The sequence below is a fragment of the Gymnoscopelus braueri genome, assembly GCF_963280865.1.
Source record: "Gymnoscopelus braueri genome assembly, chromosome: 2".
Lineage (NCBI taxonomy): Eukaryota > Metazoa > Chordata > Actinopteri > Myctophiformes > Myctophidae > Gymnoscopelus > Gymnoscopelus braueri.
Window position 1 is genome coordinate 46,798,058 of NC_137604.1, and position 20,007 is coordinate 46,818,064.

Here is a 20,007-nt window from a genome sequence, read left to right on the forward strand (position 1 = left end):
TAGTACAGATGAAAGGGGGGTGGGGTTTGTAAAGTGTGCAGAGAGATTGTTTGATCCAAGTCAGAACACAATAGATTAATGGATCATTCAAATAAACATGCTCTGAAAATGCACACGGCCCACTCATCTGACCACTTAACACGGCAGCCATGCTTAACACTTTCAAGGTTTTCAAGTGGGCCGTGATCCAGAAAAGGTGGGGAATCACTACTCTACACCGCGGTCACTCTGTATGACAGTATGTAATACAGTATAAACAGTGTACAGTAGATTGTAACTGATCCTTTAACATGAGCCTGTATTATCATTATAACGACTGACAGACATCTAACGTTCTCAAATGTTCTGTGTTTGTGTAAAAGAGGGAGAAGGAATTGTGTTGCAGGTGAAGTGTGCACCTCAAATCCTTTCAGAATGTCGTGAATGATTCGTGAGCAGGATTTAGAGTAACAGTGCTTTTTAAACATGATTTGCTGGCTTCGGATGTGCTTGATATATACTTTGTACGAATCTGGTGATTGGGATTGTAAATATCTGGCTCATTTTTAATTTATGCTAATTTCCTTCATGTCACTATGTCATCCTGTATTGTTTTGATTTAGTTGATAAAATAATGAAAAATTAATGTGTGCAGGTTACATAAAGAAAAAAGATAACCATCACTAATCAGCATAAACCTTCTTATAGCTTATAGTGAAAAGTTTAGCTCAACTTTAATTTGAGATAAAATGACAAATAATATTGAGCTAATGGAAAATGAAGCAGTGAGTGTTACTAGTAGGTTAGTAGGTCATGTGAGACTGACTGGTCAGGTTAATCTGTCTTAAGCTATCTTTAAAGACATGAGGTGTCTGTGTGTGTGTGTGTGTGTGTGTGTGTGTGTGTGTGTGTGTGTGTGTGTGTGTGTGTGTGTGTGTGTGTGTGTGTGCGTGCGTGCGTGCGTGCGTGCGTGCGTGCGTGCGTGCGTGCGTGCGTGCGTGCGTGCGTGCGTGCGTGCGTGCGTGCGTGTGCGTGTGCGTGCGTGCGTATACAGCATAAATTATATTTGCTTGTGTATGTGTGGCTGCATGTGTATGAAGAATCAAGAATCAAGACGTTTTTATGCGTCACCACTCATGTGTGTTTGTACGTGTGTGTGCGTTTCCATGTTTGCATGTGTGTCCAGTATGTGTTTGTCGGTCTTGTGTGCTTCCATGTTTTTGTTTATGTGTGAGTGTGTATTTGTGTGTGTGTCCAGTATGCAGGCTTAAGTTAACATGCACCCCTCCCCTACTGTACCTGTGAGGCAGCCTTCTCGAAGCCATCAGGGTTCATGGAGGGCATGATGTGGATGCGCGTGCTGTGGATGAGCTCCATGATGGTCTCATTGCCCTGCTGGTACTGGTTACACAGGTACTGGGCCAAGTAGATCAACAGCTCCCTGCCCACAGCTTCGTTCCCATGCATGTTTCCAATGTACTTAAACTCTGGCTCCCCTGGGAAAGGATAGAGAAACATTTGCTGTAAAAAAAAAGCCAAATCAGCAACGCTACCACACAGTAAAATCCTGACTTACTGACTGTACATTAAACTCACTTCGACTGAGAGCGTAAAATGTGTTCATTTAACTCTGATAGAGGGGTCCATTTGGTTACATTTGTACCCTATCAAGGCCAATGGACACCAGATGCATTACAATGTAGAACAGCTCCAGTATGGAAGCCTTGTGTGTGTGCATGGAATAAAGCAAAATAAAATCTCATGACTGAAAATGTAATGATGATGTTTAGGTATTATCATTCTGAACCTATGTTGCCGCTGTTCTACATACAGCCAGCCAGTTGAAGAAATCACAGATTGAGGCACAACACGTCGCAGCGCGACGTGTTGTGAGCTTGTAGATCCGCTATTTTCAGTGCAAAGGCATGCTTTCATAGAAGACATGCTGGCTTCTAATGGAATCCAAATGACTGAGATCAGTTGTGGCGACTGAGAACTTTAATCCATGTGTGTGGTATCCTAACTCATTTGACGCAAAGCAGATAAGTCAAAAATAGACCACCCACTTCTCTACAATTGCTCATTCCTTTCGATTCTTCTTATTGTTATTTTCGAGCTGCGTTCGCTTCCCGCGTTCGCGCGTCTTACTTGTTCATATAGGTTTGCTAATCAATGAAATCATCTGCTGTAACTACACTATACCTTTAAGCATTGTGCCTAACTGGATGATTGGGGGGGAGACAGAAAAAAAAGGGGGGTGGAATGACATGTGAAACAGGTCTTGAGCTGGATTTTAGCCCAGGACATCATGATTACAGGATATGTAAACAACAGTTGTTGAGTACCCCCAGGCTGTTCTGGGGAGATTTGTTCCAAGACCAACCTAGATGCATATGTGTCCAGGAACAGAGAGGAACTTCAGCAATTGTTTTAATGGAATAATTCAGTACAGCGTACAGAGAATTTTGGGGGACGCTGGGGTGTTCTGGGGGTAGTATTATGATACTAACATAATACTGACCATGATACTAACGTAATACTGACCATGATCCTGACCATGATACTAACATAATACTGACCATGATAATAACATAATACTGACCATGATACTGACTATGATCCTGACCATGATACTAACATAATACTGACCATGATACTAACATAATACTGACCATGATACTGACTATGATCCTGACCATGATACTAACATAATACTGACCATGATACTGACCATGATACTTACATGATACTGACATAATACTGACCATGATACTAACATAATACTGACCATGATACTAACATAATACTGACCATGATACTAACATAATACTGACCATTATACTGACATGATACTGATCCTGACCATGATACTAACATAATACTGACCATGATACTAACAATACTGATCATGATCCTGACCATGATACTTACATAATACTGACCATGATACTGACCATGATCCTGACATGATACTGACATGATACAAGAAAATGATTTGAATCTCTTATTTACACCAACATTGTTCTTGTGAAGTAGTTTTGTTTTTATTGGTGAAGATTAGTTATGTGGGGCAGCTAAAACCAGACACTTTTCAACAACATACTTGTCACAAGGTACAGTATTGTCAGTATTGACGCATTCAGACTATGCAGATTGCAGAGCAATTTGAATGATAGAAATCTGAGAGAAACATGGAGGACCATGGACAATGACCCCTATGAGAGACAGACAGTCAGACAGTAGAGACAATGTACAACTGGTTATCACTGATGCTGTGCTACTTTCATGGCTGAATGTATAAGGGCATACCTACTGCTGAGCACACTTTTTTCCATTTTATTATCGTTTTATTATTATTATGTTTAACTACTTGTTTATTATTTTTAGGTAAGAACCTTTATAAGCCCTTTATGGGTTTCCTTTTCTCACCTGCACTTATTTCTGTGTTGTTTTACTAATCTTACCTTTGTTCTGTTTTTATTGTGCGAATAAAATAAAAAAAATCAGTCTGTACATCCCATTTGAGGCACGGGGACATAATATTTGTTTGCCGGTTAAATTAAATGTCAGTGGAATATTGCTGACACACCCACACCAGGAAAGCAGAGTCATCCACGGTGACGGTTTTAGCTCACAATACAGAACCTACTGTACATTCAGAAAGTAGATGAAAAATGAGATGTACGTTATGATGAATAACATCTCTTTGTGGAGCAGATTCCAATTTTGGAGTGCAGAGTCTACGTAGGATTTAACCGTAATCAAAAACTACACCATCTGATTTCATTCAAATTCATTGCCCCCCCCCCCCTCTCTTATTGAAGGTTGACTTTTGCTTGACTGGATGGTACTGTGGGGAGAGAAGTGGGGGTAGAATGACATGTGAAACAGGTCTTGAGCTGGAGGATCTAGCCCAGGACATCATGATTGCATGATACTGTATGTAAACAACACTAGTTGAGAACCCCCAGGCTGCACTGCAGAGATTTTGTCCTAAACCTCTGACCAACCAGGGTGCATATGGATCAGCCATATAGCTGATAACCTGCCTGGGAAGCAAAAAGATTCCAGGTTAAATTCCAGGCCCTGGCAATGTGTTGAGATGTCCCGGAGCAAGACATTACGTCTAACTGCCACTTAACCCCCCCCCCCCCAATCTCTTTATGCATCAGTGTAATGGATAGAATTTAAATTTTGGAAGCAGACAAATCAACAGCAAGGCTGACCAAAAGAAAGAGATCTGAACCCAGGTCAGGTCTAATGACTGAAGGTTCAACCACGAGACGTGCAAAACCAAGCACCGACACATTATGCACAGGCACACTGCCCTGACAAACACACTGACTCATCGACTAACGAGGCAAGACGGAATTGGGACTTTTCTACCTGTAGAATTTAATTTGGCCGATAATGAGTCAAACGGACAGTGAATTAGGACTCAGTTGTTTGGCCCGACAGTTGGAGTGGAGAACAGCCTACCTACCAGACTCAGGACTGGTGGATTGACAGAATTTCCAGAGCCCTACGGCAAAGCATCGTGATCGTACTTCACTCAACCACTGTCCTCCTAGGGGCCCCCGACAGAACTTAATGATTGGTGTCTGGTCTACAAGCTTGTTAAATGATTCTCATCTCCTCTCTAGCGGACTCAGGCTGCTGCTTTTTATCTTTTGTGTCACTTGGTTAATTGTGTTAACCTGGTTTCCCTGGTCTAAGGCTAAATTAGTCACTGTTTTACACAGAAAAATCCTCCCATTAGTTTAACTCTATAGGAGCACAGAGAGGTTGCTTGACACATTCGGGTCCTCAGTTTGAGTTATGCAACAGAAATGGAAGTTGAACACAATTGAATCCGTCTGTTTATTGTGAATAACAATTTCATGTCCGTGCATCATGTTTTTGTCGTAACCAGGTGCAGCTGTTTAGTAGTCGAACTGGGTCATTCTTTGTATTCTCGCCTGTACAAGGCACTGTACAAAGTACATAGGGACCCACTTCGACAGAAGAAGTTTAAAGAAACATGCACTCAGACCTGTTCTATATTGGACATAGGTGAAGATTTCCCTACATTTTCAAAAATTTAATGAATTGTGATGCGTCGTGTTGCGAGCTTGTAGCTCAGCTATTTTTGCGGTGCAACACCATGGTACAATGAAGATAAAATAGGGCCTAAGTGGTTAACAATTTCACCCCCCCCGCCTTCCAAGTCATGATCATTTAGATTATTTGGCTTCACTGCTAGACATTAGTAAGAATAATGTTGAATTACTCTCGTTAGAGCAAGAAATAAGAACAACAAACCTCAGTTGGCCCACATTACCTACAGTGTATTGGAGAGTGATTCATGTCAATCTGGCCTGTAAAGCTAGGCCTTCATTACCGCCTCTCTCACCATCTGGTTCACATAATAATTAGTCCTTCTCTCTTTCATTACTTTCACCACAATCCGTAACACACACACACACACACGCACGCACGCACGCACGCACACACACACACACACACACACACACACACACACACACACACACAGTTTTATATTAGAATACTTGACAGATTTCTTTCCTGACTCTACTGTAGCCCCTAGAAATATGAGGACCAGCAAAACATCCTTGCTTTTTAGCAACTTTTCCATTTTCATCCACAAGAGTGTCTGTGTGTGTGTGTGTGTGTGTGTGTGTGTGTGTGTGTGTGTGTGTGTGTGTGTGTGCGTGTGTGTGTGTGTGTGTGTGTGTGTGTGTGTGTGTGTGTGTGTGTGTGTGTGTGTGTGTGTGTGTGTGTGTGTGTGTGTGTGTGTGTGTGTGTGTGTGTGTGTGTGTGCGCGCGCGTGTGTGTGTGTGTGTGTGTGTGTGTGTGTGTGTGTGTGTGCGTGTCCAGCTAAATGTGTTAATATACAGTAGCGTCACAATACATTTTAACCTCATTAACCATATGTTATACTTTGGCTATTCAAAAATGGCAAATATACAAGCTACAAGTTCATGAGCTTGAACTTCTATCTGCTAGATCTGCAAAATCGTGAAAATTTGCTTCTGGAGGTGGCTGGCACAAAACCTTTTCAGATGGTGCTTCGCAGGCAAATACATATCAATTTAGGGGTCCTTGACATGAAAAAGTTTGAGAACCACTGCAGTATACTACACTTTCACCCTCCCACCATGAACTATAGCACCCATAAAAAGAATATTCATTCATTAGCTACACATGAATACATGAATATGGTACATACCTTGTATGTCAAAAAACTTTCCTTTTTTATTAGTAATTAAAAGAACATTTTAAAATAGCGAATATAGCTGATCTACCACCTACATATGAATGCATGAATTAATTTTACGTCCCTGAAGTGGCGTGTTGAGATGAACCTTATGTTAACCCCAGAGCAATTACATGTCATAAAATGTAGGCTCCGATGAGCAGATGGTGTGGTGGTGGTGGTGGTGGTGGTTGTGTGTGTGTGTGTGCGTGTGTGTGTGCGTGTGTGTGTGTGTGTGTGTGTGTGTGTAATGTGGAGTATATGATTAAACTGCAGCAGAATTCCTGTTCATTTAATTCCTTTAACTTGTATTTTGTTCGTTTTAAGAGTTCTGTTCATAAAACACCACATTTCATTCACATCTATACAATTAGCATTTGCCTATCAAGGTGTGAGTGCACATGCCTGTGTGTGTGTGTGTGTGTGTGTGTGTGTGTGTGTGTGTGTGTGTGTGTGTGTGTGTGTGTGTGTGTGTGTGTGTGTGTGTGTGTGTGTGTGTGTGTGTGTGTGTGCGCGCGTTCGTTTGTTCGTGTGCATGCGGATGTGTGTGTCCCATAATGATTCCCATAACTGTTTGATCTAACTCTCAAATAACCACAAAGCTTTCATGTGTGTAACACACACACGCGCTCGCTCGCTCGCTCGCTAGCTCACACACACACGCACACACACACACACACACACACACACACACACACACACCACAGGGAACCGCCCAACACATGGTGGATTAGTGTTCTTTATTTGCTCCAATCTGGTTCCTGTCTAAGTGACTACTAATGACTTCAAGACTGTTGAATGACAATGAATGGTTTTAACAGGCTTCTGCACACACATACACATACACATACACATACACATACACATACACATACCCACGCACTCGCACACACACACACCCCCACACACGCACACGCACAGAGAGAGAGACAGTAATTGGGCATAATACCAATTGAACTTCACACAGAAACACACACTTTGAAGTAGCACCCTGCCACAGTGAGTTATTACAGTAGAAGCTATTGTGCAGATGTTGGACACACACTCTCTCTTGTGTGTGTGTGTGTGTGTGTGTGTGTGTGTGTGTGTGTGTGTGTGTGTGTGTGTGTGTGTGTGTGTGTGTGTGTGTGTGTGTGTGTGTGTGTGTGTGTGTGTGTGTGTGTGTGTGTGTGTATGGGGACTGGTGTAGGTGGTGGGAGGCAGCTCCATTGTAACAGAGAGATTGAACATGCAACAATAAAACTTGTTTCACTCATAAAACTGCTGACACACTTTTATGTTTTATGAGTGTGTGTGTGTGTGTGCGTGCGCGTGTGCGAGTGTGCGTGTGCGTGTGCGTGTGCGTGCGCGTGCGTGCGCGTGCGTGCGTGTGTGCGTGTGTGTGTCTGTGATTGAGTGTGTGAACATCCTTCACTCACGCAAGACAGCTGCCTCACCCGGACAGAGATTAATTAAGGAAAATTTGAATTATGCTTATGTTATAAAACACAGGCGCACACGCACACATGCACGCACACGCACAGTTTTCCCAGAGGAAGCATGTTACAATCAATGTGTGGGTGAAGCCTGACAACTTGTGTTCTCTCTTCTGTCTTTCTCATTACATCTGTTTCTGTGTCACATCATGTATCAGTCTGTTTAACACACACACACACACACACACACACACACACACACACACACACACACACACGCACGCACAGGCACACACACACACACGCACACACACACGCAAACGCACACGCACACGCACGCATACACACGCGCACGTGCGCACGCACACACACCTTCTCCCCCTCACACACACATCCACATGTGTTTATTTGACCCAGTCACAGTGAGTTTGATGAAGAGATTTAGACGGAGGCTGAATCCTCCCACTGTGTCTTCACCCTGAACCAGACTGCTGGACTCAGATCAGCTCATATAACCTGGGTTTAAAAATAACTTCTTCACAGCGCTGTAAATGCTATATTCATTTTTCAACAGCCACTCCTGAACCATAAAAACCCCCATTCCATTTAAAGTACCATAATGAGATGGTGACAGTAGGACTGAGAGATGTGAGAGTACTCACACAGTACATTGTTCAGCAGCTATAATGCTGTAATGTATGTATGAATGAATACATTTTATTAACATGTAATACATTCTAAAATGCCCATCCCACATGAGATTACATGTTTATTTATTTACAACATAAAACACAGATCTCCAGGTCGGTGAGAATAACACTAACTAAAGAAAACAACAATAACAACCCAAGAAAGTACTACGTACTGCATATACCTTTTGTGTTCATTCTTTAGATAGTCCGCAAAGGCAAACGTTTCCACTTTATGCAGTCTTTTCATTGAAGTCTTCTATAAATAATTAAAATATTCTCCATTTATCTTCTTGACATGAACATGAACCCTAGCTGTCCATGTTGAGTGGGCATGTCTTAGGAACATTTGGCCCGAAAATATCAGATCGACAAGCTCACGATGCATCGCAAACACGGCGAGTTGTGAGGAGGAGGGGACCAAGTAGCAAGCACTACAGCCCCCGGGAGACCCCCGTCAAGCAAGTATATACAGTAGAGCAGGGGTCTTCAACAGGGGGTACGGGGCCCCTAGGGGGTCCTCAGAGTTACTACAGGGGGTCCTCCAAATCGGTGTGTAATAGGATTCTGAGAGGAGCGAGGGGAACACAAGCCAAAAATAGCCTATCTGCAAGCTCGTTGCGAGGAGTTGTGAGCTTGTAGATCTGCTATTTTTGGCAAAGAGGTTTGGGAGAGAGGGAAAAAAGAGCTAACCAAGTACAGAGCCAACGGTCAAGTTTAGTATTCCGGCTATAGTGGTTAAATGTCTGATAATTACACCTTAACATGAATTAAATAGAGAAGCTAATGTAAAAACAAACAACATTGACGATAGCGCTGTAAAACAAGTCTATGAAGCTATCTATGAAATCTATGAAAATGTTTAATCTGCAACACAATTTTATACAATATGTAGTGGGGGTCCCTGCTTCATCTATTCAGCTAAGGGGTCTGAATAACGTTGAAGACCTCTGCAGTAGTTAAAAGTGGTTAAAATAAAAAATCCATTATCAGATCGTGGTACAAGGGACTCGGGACAATAAAAAAAGCAATGCATTTCATTTTCAACAAAGTCTGTTCTACTCATCCATACCAACATAAGGTCCAGCTTCCAGTGTAAACATACAGCATATGGTCTGTGCTTCAGGCATGTGTCATTGTTCCTGAGTCATCCGTGAATGATCAATCAGAGGTCAGCCCTTTAGTCATCAATACCGTTTCCTAGGGGACGGACCAATGAGCGCCACGGTAACGTCACTAGGGATCCAAAGATCTCAGTTGTCGTGGCAACTCTGACACATGCAGGTGCATAGGGAGACTAATTAAGTCAAGAGAGACTCCTGTAATCACACTCTTTGTCTCTCTCACTCTCTCTCTCTCTCTCTCTCTCTTCCGCTGCATTACACTAGCCTTTATAATGTACATGCAAATAAGACACACACACGCACGCACACACACACACACACACACACACACACGCGCGCACGCACACACTCACACACTCCAGTCGGTGACTCATATTACAAATGCTGTGTTCTTAATGACTGTAAACTTTGTAATATAAACTGATGCCGTATGTTATCAATACACAAGGGTTTAACACACACACACACGTGCGCACGCATGCACGACTATACACAGTTATACAGAAAACCACACAATATACACAGACACGCGATCACTAAAAGAAAAGCACAGTTAATGGAAGAGATCTTATATCAGATGAAAAATGGCCTCTTTCAGCAGAGTCACCTCAAACTGCACTGCACTGCACTGCACAAAAATACAACACGGTCACGCATGCGCACGCACACACACACACACACACACACACACACACACACACACACACACACACACACACACACACACACACACACACACACACACACACACACACACAGTTGGGCTATGTATAATCACACACAAGCACACAAAAGACATCAAAGCAGGACTGACTCCTAAATGAGGAAGAATGAATTGCTAATGAGAGCCTCAGAGATGTTGGACATGAATATGAATGATGTCATATATCCATATAACACCAAAAGCCCCGTTATATTTATTTTCGTGCAGGTGTCGCGCATCAAAAATAGCTAATCTACAAGCTCACAATGCATTGCACTGTGACGCATTGTGAGCTTGCAGATCTGACATTTTTGGTGCTCGACACTGGACTGCAACTAAGTCTAAATCAGACTTAATGTGAACACAATGTGTCATCATGCTACAGTACATCGGACCTGCTGTACTGAAAAGATCGGTCTGTGTTTGAACATTATCATTTGAGCGCACACTCACAACGGTTGTCACACAAAAATATAATGCTGGAGCACAAATAATTCCCTCTTTCATGCAACAAACTTAACTCACAACTAGGTTTTTTGTTTTTCTGTGACATACGGCTGACTGGTACATCTCACATTATGCCTGTTATAATAAGGCTGAACGCCCGTGTGACGGCGTGACGCACCCAGGAACCGAGTGAAGACGAGGCCCGGGACGAGTAAGACGACAGGAAGAAGAGGGGACAAGAGGGAGACTGGAAGAGAGGGCAGTGGAAAAAATGGAGGAGAGGAAGAGGAGGAAAGGATGGAAGGGGGTGGGGGACACGACACGTGGCTGTGTGATGTATAATAGATGACCCCCGACTGATGCTTTTGCTCTCGTTCCCCCCCACTCCCCTTCATTCCCCTTCCACTTCTCTCCCTTATTCCCACAGCCCCTCGCCTGTCTTCTCAGTCACTGCTATCTGTCTCCTATTTCCTCCTCTCCGTCTATCCCTTCCTCTCTCTGTCTGTCTGTCTCTCTCTCTCTCTCTCTCTCTCTCTCTCTCTCTCTCTGACTCGCTTGTCATCCCTGTTCTTGCTGTCTTCTGTCTTCTCTGCCTGATGTTCTTTTCTGGTGGCTCATTTGTCTGTTTTCCGTCTGTTCTATTCTACTGTATACTGGGCTTGTTCATATCATTCTATTCCATTCTATTATTATACTGGGCTCTTCCCTATCAGATATGATAGTACTATCATATCATATTCTATACTGGGCTCTTCCCTATCAGATAAGAACATTCTATTCTACATATTCTATTTAACCATAATTACATATTCTATTTAACCATAATTACAGCAATCATTTAGTTGTAGCAGGTTCCATATCCCCCCATATTGTTATTGTTCTATTAACTGTTTAATATTTTGTATGTACAGTATGTATGTATTTGATTGTTTATGTATTTGTATCGCTGTTATTTTATTGTAATTTGTTTTTCCCTTACTGGACATGCACTCCCGAGCTTGCACACACGCATGTGCGCAACTGCGCATGCACACACACTTCATCCATAACTCTCAGTTTACATACAGTCTACACACACATTTCACACTAAAGGACCACTATGGAAATAAGCTGTTTTCTTGTGTTTATCCATTTGACTGTGGTGTGCAGCTGTATGTTTTTTGTTTTTGTTTTTTGTTTTACATATGAGCACTGTCAATAAAGATGCCAATTCAGTTAAATTCTATTCTATACTGGGCTCTTCCTTGTCAGATCAGATCGATTGAATTCTATTCTGTAATGTTCTCTTCCCTTGTGATATCTCTGTTCTCAACATAACCGTGTTCTCATAAACTCCACATGTCATACAGTATGACCATACATCATGTAGTATGTCTCTGTCCAGCCATGCTGTGAGTCTGTAAGTGCATTAACAGCAGGATTACACAGACCTCTATAGTCCTCTATACTATAGTATAGAACATGCCACTACTGCAGCATATTACGACAGCCTTGGCCTCATAAAGCATAATACATCATAAAGGGGGTCTGGGGTGGACATGATCTGCCTCATGCACGCAGCACTTCTGCACCACTAGAACAGAGACAGGCAACCTACTGCTGTGAGACACTGCTTTACCCCAAAGCAGAGGCCTTGAACATTTTCCAGACTCGGGGAGTCGAGGGATCTATCTCCAGAACCTCAGTAGCAGTGGCCGGCTTTTTTTTTAGGTTACCGACTCCCTTTATGGTCTCGAAACCACAGCGAGATTAACTGCAGGATTTTGTCTTTTGTCCAAATGCCAAACGGCACGATGAACCCTTTCTTATACACAAAAAAGGTGGTTCTTCATTGATTCTTCTGTAGTTCTTTGGGGGGGGGGGGGTTGATTGAATACTTTATTAGTCAGAGATGTAAACAGCATGAGGTACAGTCAGACATTAAGGCCAAAAGGATAACACATTACTTGGTTGAGATGCTATATAGCACCAAAAGTGGTGTGTGTGTGTGTGTGTGTGTGTGTGTGTGTGTGTGTGTGTGTGTGTGTGTGTGTGTGTGTGTGTGTGTGTGTGTGTGTGTGTGTGTGTGTGTGTGTGTGTGTGTGTGTGTGTGTGTGTGTGTGTGTGTGTGTGTGGTTATGCTACCAGGTTTCCATGGGTGAAAAATAAATCTGATTTGTTTGGGGTTGCTGAGATTTACAAAGGTTCCTCTATGGGGTTAGGGTTAGTGAATTCTTACTCAGTCCAAGTAAAATTCTCGGAGGAACTGTTTTCTTATGTCTCACTGTATGCCTCTTAGGTCATGAGTAATTTACAATAATTTCCACTTTGTTATTAAAAGCAACATATCCATTTACAGGGTGTTATTGTATAGTTTTAAAAACAAAATACTTCATGAGAATACGATGAATTAGATTTCTATGTTATGGAGATTCACCCATGCCTGTCAGATTTCTAAATGTGGATGTTTTTTTTGTTTTTTTTATATGATGAAGAGAGAACCCTGTATTCTCTATTCTCTATTCCATATGCTGGTAGGCAATGCTCATGTTTACACTCTTGGCTATAATGCAACGCAGGCGCAGTGCTGTGGCAGATGGCCGCTGCTTACTGACAGATGCACAGAGCTCAGGACAACCGGTCCCTCCACCCGCCAACCACATCCAGACAGCCAATCACTGCCGAGATCACTGCACTAAGCCGATCTGTTGCCCCAGCAACCACTGTTTCCGGTTCACCTTACTGTAGTTAGTTAGATAATATGAAATGGCTGCAGAGCACCTTAAAGGAGTAGTTCGCCCCAAAAAATACTTATTTTCTATGAATTACACACCCCCTGAAGCATTGAATTTATGGAAGTCAATACCAAAAAATAACCGCCGGTCTTTCCGGTAGGAGACACAAAGACTGTCCTTTGTGTCTCCTAACGGATACATTGGCATCTTTATTATTATCGTCAAGTTATTGGCTCAGGAATGTGACAAAAACAAAAAAATCTCCATGAATTCAATGCTTCATGGGGTGTGTAATTGATAGAAAATAAGTCATTTCTTGGGTGAACTACTCCTTTAAAAGACTACCACAACAAATGTATTCTATTTCACATTCACGTTTCCAGGGAAATATATTTACATAATATATATGAGAAATATTTTGGCCACTTATTTTCTCCAAAATAGATTTTCTGACCATTTGCATATTTCTTTTGACATACACAGAGATGCATTTGTTTTGGGTATGGGCGCAGTGGTGTAAAGTAACTAAGTACATTAACTCAAGTACTGTACTTAGGTACAATTGTGAGGTATTTTTTACTTTACCGACATTCTGCATAATGAGTACTTTTACTTTTGTACTTTAGGTATATTTTGATACCAATACTTTTGTACTTTTACTCAAGTAAATTTTGAATTCCGGACTTTTACTTGTAACAGAGTATTTCTACATTGCAGTATTGATACTTAAGGAAACATTTGAGTACCACTGGGTATGGGACCCTTTCCTCTTTGAGCTTCTCTCGTTCTGTGTTAACCCCCCTCCTTCCTTCTCCCCCTGAATGTTTTTTGTTTGACAGAGGTGAAGGGAGAGAGAGAGCAGGGAGGAGGAGGTATCGTGGAGGAGGGGGGAGGAAAGGAAGGTTGCCCCCGGTGACAGAGGCTGGGCCTTTTGGAAACTCATCTGGTAGTAATAAGGACTCCACTCCTGCTACTGTGACTCATTGCTTGCGTACGCCCACCAGGACGATTACAGGCTTATTCGGTACGTACACACACGGTCACCATGTCAGCTGTAAACACAAAACTTGTGTTTGAGGCGGAGGGCAGCAAGCAAGCGCACAATGCTCAGATAGTAGACATCACACAAGCATTAACCCATTAAGACCGGGAACGCATCTGTGTGTCATTTTTAGATTTCTTTGGCTATTCAAAAATAGCAGATCTACAAGCTCATAGCACGGCCGAGTGCCGCACTATGAGCTTGTAGATCTGCTATTTTTTTATCGTGAAAATGTGTGCAAATCTTTATATATATATTTTAAAAATATATTTTTCTAAATCAAATCTTTGCTTCTGGGGGGTTCTACAAATGTCTTCTAAACCCCCCCCCCCCCCCCATCTCAAAATATGTTGTTCCAGGGACCCCCAGAAGCAAATATTTGAGTTAAAAATGTATATATATATTCAAAGATTTGCACACAATTTTACGATTTCTTTTCAAAAATAGCAGATCTACAAGCTCCTAGAGCTTGAGGTTATATATCTGCTATTTTTGAATAGCCAAAGAAATCTAAAATGACACAAATGCGTTCCCGGTCTTCAAGGGTTAATGTTCACCACTGCAAGCCTAATTGTATCCTGACCCTAACATAATTCTACGTGCGCGTAGACACGAAACACAGCGAACAGCACGCATGCATGCAGGAGCAGGATGTAATTGTCATCTATAGGCATTCTGTATATGCTTTTAGATACATTTTCCTGAGATGTAACTGGAATGAAAACATGTAATCTGGTTTTCAAAGTGGGGTCAAGGGACCCCCAGGGGTCCTTGTGTCCGTTTAAGGCGGTCCCAAGCCAAATGAGTAGTTTAAAGTTACTAATAATTCAATGCACTTACTTGAAATTATTACAATACAAAAGTATATGAAAGATTATTCTAACAACATGTTTCAATATCACCTTACGAATTTGTTTTATGTATGTGTTTAACATGTATGTATAAAACACATCTGTTCAAATCAGTATCCCTACAAGTACAGAACCAATTGAAATGGGGGTCCATAACCTAATGAAAGTCAATTTGGGTATCTATGACATGAAATAATTTGAAATCCCATGATCTAGATTCTAATAGATATCAGGCAGGTAAAAAAATGTTTTAGACAATAGAGAGACAACCAGAACACAAATCTTCTTGGGTAACTTTCAAGCCTGAGAACACTGACCATCTCAAAAGCAAAATGTAAAACAGGCAAGTGCTGACTTCTTGTACTGTTAGAAACTTGGCCTGCTGTGCTTGTGCGTGGGAGGTGTTTGATTGTGCATTTATTGTACCTCGCCTGTTTTTGATTTTATTGTACCACAGTGAAGCCGGAGGCACATTTCCACACGTGTGGACAATAATGTTTTTACGTTAGTCTATTCATTCGACCACAGCGAAACCAACGGCACATTCCCACACGTGTGGATGATGAGTTTTATTTTGCTCTATTCTTCCACTAAATTTAGTGCAGATGATCAGACATTTTCCTGAACCTCACTTTTTCATTCACACACTATCTACAGTATTTAATAATATTATTTTCCAGGCCCTGCCTCAAGGTCCTCCGAAATTTCTATGTTACAGTTTGTTTAAAAATCACTGTGAGCAAACAAAAAAAAGCCTAAGTCCAGAGGACATCCCTGAGTCGAGACAAAAAAATGCTGTAACTACATTTAGAATAATTCTCATTCCTCGTCACTTTCAAGGTTGCATAACAGTACAGTGTGTTGACCATAAGCTACAGAACAGGCGCTGACCCCAGGTTCAAACAGGGAGAAAAAGATGTAAAAACCTGCTGTTAAACCTTTCTGGTGATGACTGTTGAAAGAGCAACGACTCTCCTAGGCTGAGCTTTTTTTCTTTTCTTTAAATATAGCTGTTGAAATTATGAAGCAATAACCACTGGGCTTTTTACATTTGAGGATAATTCCCCTGTGTAAACAGTATTCTAGTGCCCCTCAAACGGGCTATTTGAAGGGATAAGGCACAGAAGTAGTCCTCAAGCTTTTATTGTCCCTCTTGTGTTTCCTCTCTAGGCAGATGTGGGTTCTTATGTGTTTCCAAAAAAAGCCTCATTAACACTACGAGGGAAAAAGGCATTGGCGGTCGTCCATCCTGCCAGCACCCTGTTCACCTCACCGGGTGGCGACTACAATGACGTAGTCTAGTTTGTATTGCATATAAACGTCTCTGCTACCAACAGGCCAACCTTTGTTAGTTTGCACTACATCTTCTATGCAGGAGAGCTGACCTACAGTAGGATTTCAACTCTTTTCATGTCAAGGTCCATTATTTATTTGACATTTGAGCCACAGACCACCATTTGATGAGATTTAGATGTTTAGATGCAGACGTTCAACAATAATTTAACTCTTGAGAGCGTAAAATGAAACCAAATGGACCCGTAAGTTGGTAACCAACTCTCCATCATTTAGCAAGGACCACTGGTTGAGAACCACTGATGTAGACTGCAGGTCTTTTGAATATTGCCATAATAAGCTACATGTAGGCCTATGTGTATTTTACTTGCAAGTAGTAGATAAAGATAACGGGTTATGTCCTCAACAACACAATTATGAAACCATTACTAAACCACGGCTAATTTATAATTCATCAAACGACACTTGTTGAAAGGATTGTCGACAAACCAGTCATCCATCCAGTTTTGTCAACTGGAACACTGCAATGCTGTGTGAGGGGAATGCCAACAGGGCCCAGTGCCCAATGATGGGGGAATTGGCTATAACTACCTCTCAAACCACACAGGCTACCTCTCCTGGGAAGGAAATAGGAATCTCAAGTAGAGCTCCTTCTGTCTACAGTTTCATCATCATAGGCCTACTGACTCTCTGGAAAAAGAAGACTGCAACAAAGCAGAGTGTTTCTTCCCCTTCTCACTCACCTGTGCAGGTCATTTAGTTCAATCTATTAAGACCTGAGGCCGATTCTACAAAATGTCTTCTAAATCCTAACAGTTTTCTGGAAAAAAAATTGTTTCTATATCAGTGGTGCTCAAACTTTTTCATGTCAAGGACCACCCTAAATGATATGTATTTGGCCGCGGACCCCCATCTCAAAATATGTTGTTCCAGGGACCCCCAGAAGCAAAGATTTGAGTTACAGATTTTCACAAATGTTACAGATTTTTCAAAAATGGCAGATCTACAAGCTCACAACATGAGGCTTTGTGAGCTTGTAGATCAGCTATTTTTGTCTAAAGTTCTCCTCAGAATAGGGATGCTAGGGTTCAAGTGGTTCATGTAAAAAAAAAATCCTATCATACAAAGATTTGATGGACCTCCTGTAGTAACTCTGAGGACCCCACCAGGGGTCCCGGTCCCCCTGTTGAAGACCGACCCCTGCTGCCCTACAGTGAGATTTGCTGCATTGTGACAGCTTTGTCCGGAAACGACATATGATCTGATCTGATGTGATCAAATAAAACGAGCCCACACAAGCTACAGTAACCCATGCATCTGACTGCAGGTTCCATTTCGCTGGAGGGCGTGTTGTTCTTTCAGCATCACGACTTATGATAACGATTCTTATCACACCGAGCAAAATGGCGGCTTCTCTCTCTCTCTCTCTCTCTCTCTCTCTCTCTCTCTCTCTCTCTGTCCCATATCTTATCTAGAGATTGCATCTTCTCTGAAGCAGTGATGCCTTCTGGTCACTGTTTAGTATACAGACAACCTGAAACACCTGCGCTCCGCTTTCAGCTGTTCAGCTGATAACAAGAAACCAAACCATCTATCATTGCATCATTGTTTCTGCGGATGGATGGATGGATGGATGGATGGATGGATGGATTGGATAGACCCCCCCCCCCACCCCCCATTATCAGTATGTGTGTGTGCGTGATTTGACTGATTTCGGTTGTCAACAAAATGCGCGCTAGTGTCTGCGATCGTTAATAAGAGAAGACGGGAGGATGGAGGGGCTGAGATGTAGCCTATGCAATAAAAAGAAAAGAAAGGAGTCTAAATATGTTATATATATATATATATATATATTTTCCTTCCTTTTCATGTAGGCTATTTTAGGACATATTGTGTGTAAGCTGCCTGTCAACACGGTCAAATCCTCAGTGTTAAAATGTCAAAATGTGCAGCTCTGGGTGTAAAAATGGACCCGGGATTAATCTGATCATCATACACTCTGAGTTAAATGAACACTGAGAATTTTACTGTCTGTATCTATGCGTAAAAAAATGAAAGAAAACATTGGCTTGTAGGTATAGGCTACATATGAATAAACATGGGGCATGTTTCGTTTCGGCATGTTTGATTGATTGATTGATTGATTGATTGATTGAATAGACCACTTCATTTAGCAGTTTGCAAAAAAAGCACAGAAAAGTACAGTTCTATACAAAGGATGCTAAATAGGAATAAACCCACGAAAGCACAATCATGGTTTGTCTCCATCGGGGTCCTACATGGCAACATATAATATTCAATAATAATATTCATTGTAACACACTGAATATTATGTTGCCATGCCGAAACGAAACATGCCCTATGTTTATTCATATGCAGCCTGAATATAATAGTCAATGTATTTTTTTCTCCATACAGTATAAGAATTCTTATTCAATAACATGTTAAGTATCTGTGCGTAAAAGGCGCTGACCGGGCTCATGCGTCCCGGGGTTGTCGGACATCTCCAGCACCAGCAACTCCCGGCCCTCCACGCTCTCCCCCACCGTGTAGATGCGGCTGATGGACGGACACTGCAGCCACACGGACACCAGCGCCTTGCGGAGCTCCTCGTAGCGGTGGTACTCGAACGAGATGTCTCTGTCGTCCAGCGGCGGAGGGGCCGCGGCCACCGCTCCGCTGACCACCGGGGTGGTGGTCATCAAGGTGGCCAGGGCGGCCAGAGTCCCCAGTAACACCAACGACACGAAGCGTTTCATGTTTGATTAATAATAATGTCCTCCTCTCACTCTCTCTCTCCTCTAAAGCCCCTAAAGCTTGAATACGGCTCGGTCCCAAGCCTTATCTCTCTGCTGCAGCTCTCTACTGTAAGCTATAAATATCTCTCTCTCTCTCTCTCTCTCTCTCTCTCTCCCTCTCTCTCTATCCGAGTGATGTCGTAGCCACGTACCTGTGCGTTCTCTCTCTCTCTCTCTCTCTCTCTCTCTCTCTCTCTCTCTCTCTCTGCTTTAGAGGTGTGGCCTAGTACAGTAGTGAAGCAGCACATGTCATAGGGAAACCTTACAAGAACCATAGGCCTATTTCCATATCACTCATTAAGATAAAATTACCACATTGGATGGAGAGATACTCTGCCCAGTAGCACTGTGTGTAAATGTGCACTCTAATCATATAGTAGTATGTGGAACATGAATTCTACTCTTGTGTAAATGGACCAAGGTTAACTAATGTTCTTTCATGAGCAGCCTTGTGAATATGGTAGCAATTCATTACACTTCAACTTGTTTGTTGTAGGCTACGGTTGTTTGTCTAGTCTTTTAGGGTGTTGAATGTTTAAAATAAGATGTTATACATTTTGGACTATGTACTTTTAAAGATGTCAATAAAGTGTATTCAATCAATCAGTAAGTTACCACAGTTTACTGAATCAGAGTCCCAGTTTTCAGTTGGCAGTCAAATCAACAGTGTATGTACAAAACAAAACAGTCACGTTT

At 42.0% G+C, this 20,007-nt stretch overlaps 1 protein-coding gene across 2 annotated transcripts in view; it reads right to left on the reverse strand.

Annotated features, from left to right (window-relative positions):
* Window positions 1–19,422, reverse strand: part of cpe (carboxypeptidase E) — a 29,529-nt gene extending 10,107 nt beyond the window's left edge. For both annotated transcript variants that reach the window (XR_013932361.1, XM_080417684.1), the window contains exons 1-2: window positions 18,987–19,422; window positions 1,279–1,475 (exon numbers count right to left, since the gene is read on the reverse strand). Coding sequence is in view for 1 of the 2 variants with exons in the window: in XM_080417684.1 (XP_080273810.1) it covers window positions 1,279–1,475; window positions 18,987–19,272 (483 nt within the window). In the remaining variant the exon portion in view is untranslated. The remainder of the gene's footprint in view (window positions 1–1,278; window positions 1,476–18,986) is intronic.
* Window positions 19,423–20,007: the final 585 nt, after the last annotated feature.